This window comes from Odocoileus virginianus, chromosome 20, assembly GCF_023699985.2.
Source record: "Odocoileus virginianus isolate 20LAN1187 ecotype Illinois chromosome 20, Ovbor_1.2, whole genome shotgun sequence".
Lineage (NCBI taxonomy): Eukaryota > Metazoa > Chordata > Mammalia > Artiodactyla > Cervidae > Odocoileus > Odocoileus virginianus.
Genome location: NC_069693.1, coordinates 9,749,836 through 9,762,860, shown reverse-complemented (window position 1 = coordinate 9,762,860; position 13,025 = coordinate 9,749,836). Strand labels below are relative to the sequence as shown.

General features: G+C 40.3%; 1 protein-coding gene across 6 annotated transcripts in view; it reads right to left on the bottom strand.

The window, feature by feature from the left end:
* The window catches only part of ZNF404 (zinc finger protein 404), a 16,701-nt gene extending 3,676 nt beyond the window's left edge, over window positions 1–13,025 (bottom strand). Inside the window, exons 1-5 of one of the 6 annotated variants that reach the window (XM_070450739.1) lie at window positions 12,858–13,025; window positions 12,066–12,141; window positions 7,072–7,107; window positions 5,791–5,871; window positions 559–685 (exon numbers count right to left, since the gene is read on the bottom strand). In XM_070450739.1, coding sequence (XP_070306840.1) covers window positions 559–685; window positions 5,791–5,820 — 157 coding nt within the window. In that variant the 5' untranslated portion in view covers window positions 5,821–5,871; window positions 7,072–7,107; window positions 12,066–12,141; window positions 12,858–13,025. Of the gene's footprint in view, window positions 1–558; window positions 686–5,790; window positions 5,872–7,071; window positions 7,108–12,065; window positions 12,142–12,774 lie in introns of all 6 variants that reach the window. The other 5 variants (XM_020893201.2, XM_070450738.1, XM_020893199.2 and 2 more) reach the window with 5 other exon arrangements.

The following is a 13,025-nucleotide window of genomic DNA, read 5'->3' as shown; positions in this document are numbered from 1 at the left end:
TGATGTGAGGAGCTAACTTATTTGAAAAGACCCTGATGCTGGGAAAGGTTGAGGCCAGGAGGAGAAGAGGGCAGGATAGGATGAGATGGTTAGATAGCATCACCAACTCAATGGACATATTTTTGAGCAAACTCCAGGAGGTAGTGGAATACAGAGGAACCTGATGTGTTGCAGTCCATGGGGTCACAAAGAGTCAGACATGACTTAGTGACTAAACAACAACACAACCAGATGGATCTCTATGTAATTTTTCCAAAGGTTTGTCTTTATCTTAGGATGAAACCCAAGCACATAACCATGAATAAGAAAACTCTGTTTTATTTCTACAAATTAATTTCAAGCCCTTGACATCTTTGTTCCCCTATATCTGACCACATTGCTTTTTTTCAGCTACTAGAACATATTGTGATGTTTCCATCTAACAAAGCCCAAAATAGTCCTTTGAGAGTATGAAGCAGAAATTTTGTGAGTGTCTTGGCACAGAGCATAAAATATACAGTAAAGAAAGTGGATATTCCAGACAGCAGATTCTACATTATTCCAGGTAGACGTCCTTACCCAGTGATACCAAGTTAGTGTAAGTCTCCAACATCACATCTCTGTACAAATTCTTCTGATCTGAATTTAGGCATTCCCACTCCTCCTGAGAGAAGTCTATGGACACATCACTGAATGTAAGAGGCACCTGAAATGACAGATCCATGTATTATTTGTAAAAGTGGAAAAAAAATTCAAGATGAAATACTGAGTTGCAGCAGGGGACGATATATGATAAAAACAAGTAAGCTGAAGTTAAAGATCATGACATGGTTGCTACTGCTACTGCTAAGTCACTTCAGTCATGTCCGACTCTGTGCGACCCCATCCCTGGGATTCTCCAGGCAAGAACACTGGAGTGGGTTGCCATTTCCTTCTCCAATGCATAAAAGTGAAAAGTGAAAGTGAAGTCGCTCAGTCATGTCTGACTCTTCCTGACCCCATGGACTGCAGCCTACCAGGCTCCTCCGTCCATGGGATTTTCCAGGCAAGAGTACTGGAGTGGGGTGCCACTGCCTTCTCCGATGACATGGTTAGAAGAGAATAAATAAATTAGTGTATCTGAAGTACAGTGCCTCAGTTCAGTTGCTCAGTCATGTATCTTTGCGACCCCATGGACTGCAGCACGCCAGACTTCCCTGTCCATCACCAATTGCTCAAACTCATGTCAATCGAGTCAGTGATGCCATCCAACCATCTTATCCTCTGTTGTCCCCTTCTCCTCCTGCCTTCAATCTTTCCCAGCATCAGTCTTTTCCAATGAGTCAGTTCTTTGCATCAGATGGCCAAAGTATTGGAGCTTCAGCTTCAGCATCAATCCTCCCAATGAATATTCAGGACTGATTTCTTTTAGGATTGACTGGCTGGATCTCCTTGCAGTCCAAGGGACTTTCAAGAGTTTTCCAACACCACAGTTCAAAAGTTTTCAGCTTTCTTTATGGTTCAACTCTCACTTCCATACATGACTACTGGAAAAACCATAGCCTTGACTAGACAGACCTTTGTAGACAAAGTGATGTCTCTGCTTTTTAATATGCTATCTAGGTTGGTCATAACTTTCCTTCCAAGGAGTAAGTGTCTTTTAATTTCATGGCTGCAGTCACCATCTGCAGTGATTTTGGAGCCCAAGAAAATAAAGTCTCTCACTATTTCCATTGTTTCTCCATCTATTTGCCATGAAGTGATGGGACCGGATGCCACGATCTTAGTTTTTCTTTAAAAAATTAATTAATTTACTTTAATTGGAGGCTAATTAGTTTACAATATTGTGGTGGTTTTTGCCATACATTGCAGCCATGGATGTACATGTGTCCCCCATCCTGAACCACCCTCCCACCTCCCTCCCCATCCCATCCCTCAGGGTTGTCCCAGTACACTGGCTTTTGAGTGCCCGGTTTCATGCATCGAACTTGGACTTGTGATGATCTTAGGTTTTTGGTTTTTTTTTAAATCTTAGTTTTTTGAATGTTGAGTTTTAAGTCAGCTTTTTCACTCTCCTCTTTCACTTTCATCAAGAGACTCTTAAGTTCCTCTTTGCTTTCTGCCATAAGGGTGGTGTCATCTGCATATCTGGGGTTATTGATATTTCTCCCAGCAGTCTTGATTCTAGCTTGGTTTCATCCAGCCTGGCATTTCACATGATGTACTCTGCATAAAAGTTAAATAAGCAAGGTAACAGTATACAGCCTTGACGCACTCCTTTCCCAATTTGGAACCAGTCCATTGTTCCATGTCTGGTTCTAACTGTTGCTTCTTGACCTGCATACAGATTTCTCAGGAGGCAGGTCAGGTGGTCTGGTATTCTCATCTCTTTAAGAATTTTCCATAGTTTGTTGTGATCCACACAGTCAAAGGCTTTGGTGTACTCAATAAATCAGAAGTAGATGTTTTTCTGGAACTATCTTGCTTTTTCAATGATCCAATGGATGTTGGCAATTTGATCTCCTATTCCTCTGCCTTTTCTAAATCCAGCTTGAACATCTGGAATTCTCAGTTCACATACTGTTGAAGCCTCAGTTGGAGAATTTTGAGCATTACTTTCCTAGCATGTGAGATGAGTGCAATTGTGCGGTAGTTTGAGCATTCTTTGGCATTGCCTTTCTTTGGGATTGGAATGAAATCTGACCTTTTCCAGTTCTGTAGCCACTGCTGAGTTTTCCAAAACCATCAGTCTCTATTTCACTTTTAAACAGAGATCAATAACTAAATTTAAACAACTTTCCAGATATACCAGTATTTATAGCTAGTAAGATAACATATAATTTATACTGCAGCCCAAATTATTTCCACATGCTGAAACTTGGAGATTTTTTCTTTTAATGTTTTATTTTTTATTTTTTGGCTGTACCATGCAGCATATGGGATCTTAGTTCCCCAACCAGGGATGGAAGCCCTGCCCCCTGCAGTGAAGCATGGAGTCTTAACCACTGGACCATCAGGGAAGAATCAACGTGGGGATTCTTGACTAAAGAAGAATCCAAACAATTTTATCTAATTGGAGAAGGGCATCCATTATTGTCAAGACACAAGTATATTATATGCCAGATTATATCATGAGGATTTCCCTTATTCTGACAAATTTACATTTTCATATAAACATCAGGTTTTTCATAGACATCAGGTTTAATCTTTCTTAAAGTGTTCAGTTCAGTTCAGTTCAGTCACTCAGTCGTGTCCGACTCTTTGCGATCCCATGAATCACAGCACGCCAGGCCTCCCTGTCCATCACCAACTCCCGGAGTTTACTCAAACTCATGTCCATCGAGTTGGTGATGCCATCCAGCCATCTCATCCTCTGTCGTCCCCTTCTCCTCCTGCCCTCAATCCCTCCCAGCATCAGGGTCTTTTCCAATGAGTCAACCCTTCGCATGAGGTGACCAAAGTACTGGAGTTTCAGCTTCAGCATCAGTCCTTCCAATGAACACCCAGGACTGATCTTTTGGGATTGCCTTTCTTAGGGATTGGGATGAAAACTGACCTTTTCCAGTCCTTTTCCAGTGGCCACTGTGGCCACTGCTGAGTTTCCCAAATTTGCTGGCATATTCAGTGCAGCACTTTAACAGCATCATCTTTCAGGATTTGAAATAGCTCAACTGGAATTCCCTCACATCCACTAGCTTTGTTCATAGTGATGCTTTCTAAGGCCCACTTGACTTCACATTCCAAGATGTCTGGCTCTAGGCGAGTGATCACATCACCGTGATTATCTGGGTCGTGAAGATATTTTTTGTACAGTTCTTCTGTGTATTCTTGCCACCTCTTCTTAATGTCTTCTGCTTCTGTTAGGTCCACACCATTTCCGTCCTTTATCGAACCCATCTTTGCGGGAAATGTTCCCTTGGTATCTCTAATTTTCTTAAAGAGATCTCTAGTCTTTCCCATTCTGTTGTTTTCCTCTATATCTTTGCATTGATCGCTGAGGAAGGCTTTCTTATCTCTCCTGGCTATTCTTTGGAACTCTGCATTCAAATGGGAATATCTTTCCTTTTCTCCTTTGCTTTTTGCTTCTCTTCTTTTCACAGCTATTTGTAAGCCCTCCTTAGACAACCATTTTGCCTTTTTGCATTTCTTTTCCACGGGGATGGTCTTGATCCCTTTCTCCTGTACAATGTCACGAACATCCGTCCATATTTCATCAGGCTCTCTGCCTATCAGATCTAGTCCCTTAAATCTATTTCTCACTTTCACTGTATTTATTAATAATAACATATATACTATTATAGTATTTCAGTTGGACAAAAATCCTAATCTCTTCCCCACAGTTTAATATTATCCAGCAGATGTGGTTCCCAATGATCTTCCTTCAATCTCTTATTGAACTTTTGGTTCGTGAATTAGAACACACTAATATAGAATGATCCAGAACAATACTGAATCACTCAAGACCAGCAATTTCTCTTCCACCACAAAATGGACCTCAGAACCCTATTCATTTCTCAGTGATTCCTTAGCCAGAACCCCATCTGTCTCTCTTTCCAGGAAGGGACCAATTCCATTTCAACCCAAACCTAAAAGCTTTTCAAAGCTGAGGTGTCATCCCACACTAAGACTGAGACCATTCATAACCAAATTCACCCTTTGTTATTGTTCAGTCCCTAAGTCATGTCTGACTCTGTGACCCCATTGGACTACAGCATGTCAGGCTTCCCTGTCCTTCACTATCTTCTGGAGTTTTGCTCAAACTCATGTCCATTGAGTCAGTGATGCCATCCAACCATCTCATCCTCTGTCGGACCCTTCTACTGCTTTCAACCTCTCTCCCTTAATCTACCTGGAAAACAGTGGAGAAAGTTCTCCCTCTTCTGGTCAAATAGGACCACCATTCTTATATAATTAAACTACAAACCCAATAAGAGAAACTCAGATATTTCCTTCAAGGTACTCTACCCCTTCACTGCTCCAACACTGCCCCTAAGAGAAGACTGAACTCATACAAGATACATAAATTATTTGATGAAAAACTGAAAGACTTTATTTTTGGGGGCTCTAAATCACTGCAGATGGTGACTGCAGCCATGAAATTAAAAGACGCTTACTCCTTGAGAGGAAAGTTATGACCAACCTAGACAGCATATTAAAAAGCAGAGACATTACTTTGCTAACAAAAGTCCGTCTGGTCAAGGCTATGATTTTTCCAGTGGTCATGTATGGATGTGAGAGTTGGACTGTGAAGAAAGCTGAGCGCCGAAAAATTGATGCTTTTGAACTGTGGTGCTGGAGAAGACTCTTGAGAGTCCCTTGGACTGCAAGGAGATCCAACCAGTCCATCCTGAACGAGATAAGTCCTGGGTGTTCATTGGAAGGACTGATGCTGAAGCTGAAACTCTAATACTTTGGCCACCTCATGAGAAGAGCTGACTCATTGGAAAAGACCCTGATGCTTGGAGGGATTGGGGGCAGGAGGAGAAGGGGACACCAGAGGATGAGATGGCTGGATGGCATCACCGACTCGATGGGCATAAGTCTGAGTAAACTCCGGGAGTTGGTGATGGACAGGGAGGCCTGGTGTGCTGCGATTCATGGGGTCGCAAAGAGTTGGATACGACTGAGCGACTGAACTGAACTGAACTGAAAAACAAGTTCAAAGAAAGGGAGCAAACAGAGAGGACACATCATTCTCTGTAAAGGGAAAAAGTGAAAATTGGCTCAGAGATACTGCTTCTCTAGGAAGAAGATTTTAGGGTAAAGAATGAAAATATTACCTGAATTTAAAACTATAATATTTCAGGAAGGAAATGAGAGATGTCCACTTACCGGGGCCATGATTTTAGAACTGCCAATCATTCTCAGAAGCTGAGTCCAGAGAAGTCAGAACTGAGTCCAGAGAATCCAGAGCTGAGGAAGGAAAAAGAAGCTTTGAGACCCAGCGTAGCTCAGAACTCCAAAAATTGTTTAAAGTATGAGAGTCTTTCTTTTTTCTTCTTTATTCCTGCTTCCCATCGTCCTTGCCACTCTTTCCCCTCCCAAACACATGTCAGGGGATGTAAGTAGGAGTCCAGACAATTCTGGGCTTCCCTGATAGCTCAGCTGGTAAAGAATTTGCCTGCAATGCAGGAGATTTGGGTTCAATCCTGGGTTGGGATGATCTCCTGGAGAAGGAAATGGCAACCCACTCAGTAGTCTTGCCTGGGAAATCCCAGGGACAGAGGAGCCTGGTGGTCTACAGTCCATGGGATCACAGAGAATCAAACACAACTGAGTGACTAACACACACACACACACCCCCCAGACAAATCCAAACACCCTTTCTTATGCGGAGGAAACAAGTCACACAAGCTGGATACACAGCAGGGGCTCTCTGAAGCAAAGCCAGTTCCAGACACACCCCTCTGGCCTATTTCTAATTCTGGTCACACCACATGTACCCAGCCTGGGCTGTCCAGTCACTAATGAGTAGATCCTCCCCAATCCAGCCCTATCTGCCAGGGTTGAGACCATACAACAAAAACTTCAGGGTGTCAATAATACGCTATTCACAATGCCAGTATATGATAAAACTTAATGAAAATGCAAAGAAACAGGAAAATGTTACTGATAATCAAGAAAGAAAAGTCTCAGTAGAAATAAACCCAAAGATAATCCAGTCAGTGGAGCTAACAGACAAGGATTTGAAGATATTATGATTAACATGATAAAGAAAAGAGAGGAAAAGATGAACAAAATGGAATGCAAAATGGAGTATATCGATAGAGGTTAAGACTCTTAAAAAAGGAATCACATGGATATTTTATAGTTATAAAAATATATTACTGAAAATTAAAACTGTACGGGATGATTTAACAGCAGAAAACTGTTTTAATTAACATAAAGTCAAATTAACAATAATCTTATACTGAGAGAAAAAAAGAACAGAGCTGAACATAAGAGAAATACAAGAAACTGCCAAAATGTAGAACTGAACACCTAAAACAAAATAGAACAGAAAATTTATTTGAAGACGTAATGGACAAAAACAGTGCAACTGTCATGAAATATCTTGATATATAAATGGAAAAGCTCAGTAAACCTAACCACTTGAAATAATGGAATCCATACCTAAGCACATCTTGGCCAAACTGTTGACAAACAAAGCTGAAAAACATATTAAAAGTATGTAGTTTTTAAAAAAGACATCTGTTATAAATAAACAAGAAAAATAGTTCATATCTCAACAGAATCTTTAGCAGCCTGAAAAATGGAATCATGTCTTTATAAAGTGCTAAAAAGGAAAAACCCTGAGAACTCTGAATCTTATCCCCAGAGAAGACATCTTTCAGAAAGGAAGGTGAAATAATTATTTTTTTTAAACAAAAGCTGAGAGAATTTTTTATCAACAGACGCATAATACAAGAAATACTAAACAACAGAAGTCAAGCAAAAGGAAAATAATCCTAGATGGAAGCATGAATGTGCAAAAAAGCTAGGAAATATTTCGAGCTAAATGATAATGAAAGTATGGCATATCAAAGCTTGTGAGATGTAATCACACCAGTGCTTACAAAGACATTTTTAGGACTTCCCTGGTGGCCCACTGGATAGGAATCTGCTTACCAAAGCAGGGGACACGGGTTCGATCCCTGGTCTGGGAAGGTTCCACATGCCGCTGGGCAACTAAGCCCGTGCACCCCAACTACTGAACCTGCACTCTAGACCCGCAAGCTGCAACCACTGAGCCCATTGTGTCTAAAGCCTGTGCTCTGCAACATGAGAAGCCACTGCAATGAGAAGCCCTGACTTGTTGCAACTAGAGAAAGCCCACTCAAAACAATGAAGACCCAGGGCAGCCAAAAGAATAAGTAAGCAAATTATAAAAAACAAAACAATAAAAAACCAAAAGATATTTTAGCTTTAAATGTGTATTTTTGTTTTTGTTTTGTATTCACAAATGCTGCAGATAAATACTATTCATTATCTCATCACCATTGATAATTACTAGGGGTACTGAAGTCATAGCAAATCAATTGGTAGTGAAATTATTATGAAAATACTTTGTCAAATTACTGCAATGCCAAGTAAATCCATAATTTATTTTCTCCAATAGATATCATGAGCATTTATAATGACTGCCCACTTATGTTTTCCTTTTCTTTTTACCCTTTGATCCCCTTCACCTAAACATAAATGTATGTTTTATAAAGTAGAATGGTTAAAAAACAATGATCTATCTTTGGAAGTTAGAAAAGGAAAAACAAGTCTAAAGAAAGTAAAACATACTAAAAGAAACAAATGGCATAAAAAAAAAAACCCAAACATAAGAGTAAAATCAATAAAGCTAAAAGCTATTTCATTGAAAAGATAAGATTAATAAACCTCTTGGTAAACTGTCAAGAAAAACATTGCCCATATCAGGAATATAAAAGGAGATATCACTACATATATTATAGACATTATTTTGGTAACAGATACATTGATAACATAATTTTATGAACTCTATGACAATAAACTTGAAAATGTAGATGCAATTTAAAAATTTCTTGAAAACACAATATATCAAAACTGATATAAAAAATGGAAAATCTGAATATAGTTAGATTTATTAAAGAAATTAAATCTGTATTAAGGACCTTCCCATAAAATGTCAGGCCCAGAGGCTTCAGTGGCAAATTCTCCAAACACTTGAGGGATTAAAAATGCCAACCAAACTATCTTTTCTAGAAAACAAACCCCCAAAACGGACCGTGTCATGAGGTCCATAATTATGATATCAAAACCTGACAAGGACATTATAGGAAAGGAAAGTATATCTTTCTCATGAATGTAGATGCAAGGATATTAAAGTATTAGCAAGAAGAGACCACTGATATGTATAAGCAAGAGATTTATTCTAGAAATGCAAAGTCACTTAATTTTTAAAAAGCAAGCAATGTGATCTTCCAACTTTAAATAATAAAAGACAGAGTTTCCCTGGTGGGTCAGTGGTAAAGAATCCATCCACCTGCCAATACAGGAGGCACGGGTTCCATCCCTGAAACAGGAAGATCCCACGTGTTGCGAAGCAGGTAAGCCAGTGTGCCACAACTACTGAGCGTGCGCTCCAGACCCTGGAAGCCAAAACTACGGAGCCCCAGTGCCCTAGAGCCCTGTGAAAGTGAAAGTCGCTCAGGCATGTCCAACTCTTTATGACTCCATGAACTTTTCCAGGCCAGAATACTGAAGTGGGTAGCCTTTCCCTTCTCCAGGGGATGGTCCCAACCCAGGGATCCAACCCAGGTCTCCTGCTTTGTGGGCAGATTCTGTATCAGCTGAGCCACAAGGGAAGCCCAAGAATACTGAGGTGGATAGCCTATCACTTCTCCAGGGAATCTCCCGACCCAGGAATCGAACTAGGGTCTCCTGCATTGCAGCCGGATTCTTTACCAGCTGAGCTATCAGGGAAGCCCGTGTTCTGCAACAAGAGAAGCCACCACAATGAGAAGCCCATGCACCACAACAAAGAGTAGTCCCCACTTGCAGCAGCTAGAGAAAAGCCCGTGCAGCCCATGAAGACCTAGCATAGCCAAAAATAAAAATACATAAAATTATTTTAAAAAATAATAAAGGAGAAAAACTATTCAATCATTTCATTAAATGCAGAAAAACCATTTTATAATATTCAGCATCAGTTCATGATAAAAACCCTTCAAACTAGGAATGGAAGAGAACTTTAACTTGATAAAAGGGATCTAGCAGAATAAAACTGGGAGGTGAAATATGCACCACTGCCCTGAGCTCAGGGCAAGGGTATCCACTTTTACCACTTCCATTTAACTTTCTACTAGAAGACCTCTCTAATACCATAAGAGAAAAAAGTGAAATGAAAAGTATGAAGATTGGAAGGAAAGAGGTAAAGCCATCTTTATTTGCAGACAACATGATTTTGTACATAGAAAAATTTTTTCAATTCTAGAAACTATTAGAATTAATACATGAATTTATTAGCAAGTTTGTTGAGTAAAATGTCACAGTATAAAACAACAATTATATTAAAATAAAGTTATTGAAAATGAAATTTTAAAAATCCCAACAGTATAAAAAAAAGAAAATTATGAAACACTTTGAAATGAACCTAACAAACTTATAGACTGAAAGCAAAACATTAAGGAAAGAAAGAAAGAAATGAACACTTATTTCATGTTTATGAACTGGAAGAATCAATTTTAAGATGACCGATTTTCTCTAAATTGATACATTGATTCAATGTATCTCTAAACGATATTAGGAGCTTTTTTTTTAGAACATTAATAAAACTCATTCTAAATTTACATGGAAATGGCTTTGATGGTAAAGAATCTGCCTACAATGCGGGAAACCTGGGTTTGATCCCTGGGTTGGAAAGATCCCTGGAGAAGGACATGGCAACCCACCCCAGTATTCTTGCCTGGAGAATCTCCATGGACAGAGGAGCCTGGTGGGCTACAGTCCACGGGGTTGCAAAGAGTTGGACATGATTGAGCGACTAAGCACAGCACACAGCTAAGAATCCAGAACAGTCAGGGCAAGTTTAAAGAACAAAGTTGTCAAATATACATTACCAGTCATCAAGACATATGTATTATGTAATTACTGTAATTAAAACAGTGGGACTGACACAGGATTGACAAACAGACCAACAGAATAGAGTCCAGAAAGAGACTTGCACATATATAGCCACTTTTTAAAAAAACAATAAAAGTCTTAACTGCAAATTAGAACAGAAAGGATAGTCTTTTCAACAAATGGTACCAAAGCAGTTGGCTAGCTGTATGGGAAAAATGGTTTTAACCCTGATCCTACCACACACACATATATAAATTCAAGATGGATCATATGCCTAAATGTGAAAACTAAAGCTAAAAAGTTTCTGGAAGAAGAAACAGGAAAATATCTCTATGATCTTGGGACAGCCAAAATTTTCCTCTTTTTTTTTTTTTTGGTTTAATTTTTACTTCCACTTATTTTAGACTTAGAGAAAATTTGCAAGAGTAGTACAGAGGGTTTCCTGTATATTCCTCAACTTACTGTTGACATCTTAGGATAATTATCAAAACCATGAAATTAACACTGGTAGATACTATCAATGGCATATCTTATTCAAATATCACCAGTTTCCCTCTATCAATGTCCTTTTTCTTTTCCAGGATCCTATACATGACCCCACATTGCATTTGGCTATTATTTCTTCCCACCCCACAATATTTATTTGGCTGCACTGGGTCTTAATTGTGGCATGTGGGATCTTTAGTTGTGGCATGCTAACACTTAGTTGTGGCATGTGGGATCTAGTTCCCTGACTCGGAATCGAACCTGGGCCTCCTGTATTAGGAACAGAGTCTTAGCAACTGGACCATCAGGGAAGTCCCAGGCTGTTTGTTATTCCTCCTCAGTCTCTTCCAGTCTGCACAGTCTTTCCTGTGGTAATGGTTTTCAATTGCTGCCATAACAAATTAACCATAAATGTATCTTAAAACAACACACATTTATTATCTCACAGTGTTTTGTGGACTTGGGAGTCTGGACACAGTTTCACTGGGTGTTCTCCTCAGGCTGGTCTCGAAATTACAAACAGGTGTCAGCTGGGCTGTGTTCTCATTCAGAGGCTCAACTGGGAAGAATTCAATTCCAAGTTCATTCAGATTGTTGGCAGAATTCATATCCTTGTGGCTAGATGACTGAGGGCCACAAATATTTGATGGCTGTCAGCTGGAGGACACCCTCAGGTCCTAGAAGCTGCCTGCAGTTTCTTGCAACAGGAACTTCTCCAACATTGCCACTTACTTCATCAAGCCCACAAGGTGAGTCTCTAGTTCCAGTCTGCTACAGTGGAGTCTTATATGATAAAATGGAACCACAGTAGTGACATCCCATCACTTTTGCCACAAAAACTAACATGATCACAGGACTGACGTTAGGCCACAGGTTAAATAATTTAGAGACAGAAGGGCCTGGGGACCCTGACAAGGATGATTAATCTGCATGGCCCTATGACTTACGGATATGTTACTATCAGACAGTATATTTCATCCCCAGGGAAAGAAGGATCATATGCCTTTAAAATTAAAGTGTGTTTTACGAATGAGGAAACACAAACTCACCTTAACTTAAACTTTTAGTTGTTTAACAAATATTCTTTCCTCTCTCAGGATCCTATTTTTTAGAGACAGGGCACCACTAGGAAAAGAGAAAGTGAACATGAAACATCAGCATTTTCTTGGAGAGCACATTCATTTACAAAACACGCCCCCTTCCATAAGCGTACACTCTCCTCCAGTCCACCATAAACAACCAGATGGGAGTAGGAAGGAGGCTGGAACAGCGTTGACCTTTCCCAGTGTGAGAAAGGCTGGGGTCACTGATGTCTAGCGTGGAATCTGTGGAATTGACAGCAGGCTTCTGGGGCCAGAGTTTTGGAAATGCTGTGGCTGTGAAACATAGCTGGCCCCTTGAAACTTTCAAAGGAGACCCTCCAAGGAGGAAACCCACTCCTAGGACGTCATTAGGTCTTCCCCAAATAGCCTGTTTGGGGTCGTATTCAGCTTCAGAAAATCTCATCTCGTGATCCAATCTATGTCTTCTTGATGGGGTCCTCCATTCTTCCATTCTAAAGCTAAGATTCTGGCTTCCCTTCTTTATCTGCCACAGACGCCAAGTGGCTGTGAGGGGAGAGGTACAAGGAATCGGCAGAGACAAGAGCCAAGAATTCCAGTGACAATCCACACAGCCACACAACTGTCGCTTATCCAAAAGTCACGCGTCATTTAAATAAGCACCGTCACCCAGTTAAATAATGACATACAAACGCACACTTCATGGAGACACGTCTACACACACACGAGTTTCTCAATAGGTACATAAATCTCCGCTGCTCACGCAGACACGAGCCTTACACCCGAGGACTGACACCTCTTGTCTGCGTTCGAAGCGTCCTCGCCTTGAGCGCCTGTCACCAGAGGGGGTTCCAGTCCGGCTACCGAAAGAGACTATGGAAGCGTGTGCCGTTTTTATTTTTGGATGGGATCTACTTAACACGTAGGGACTACAGCTCCTCCGCCACC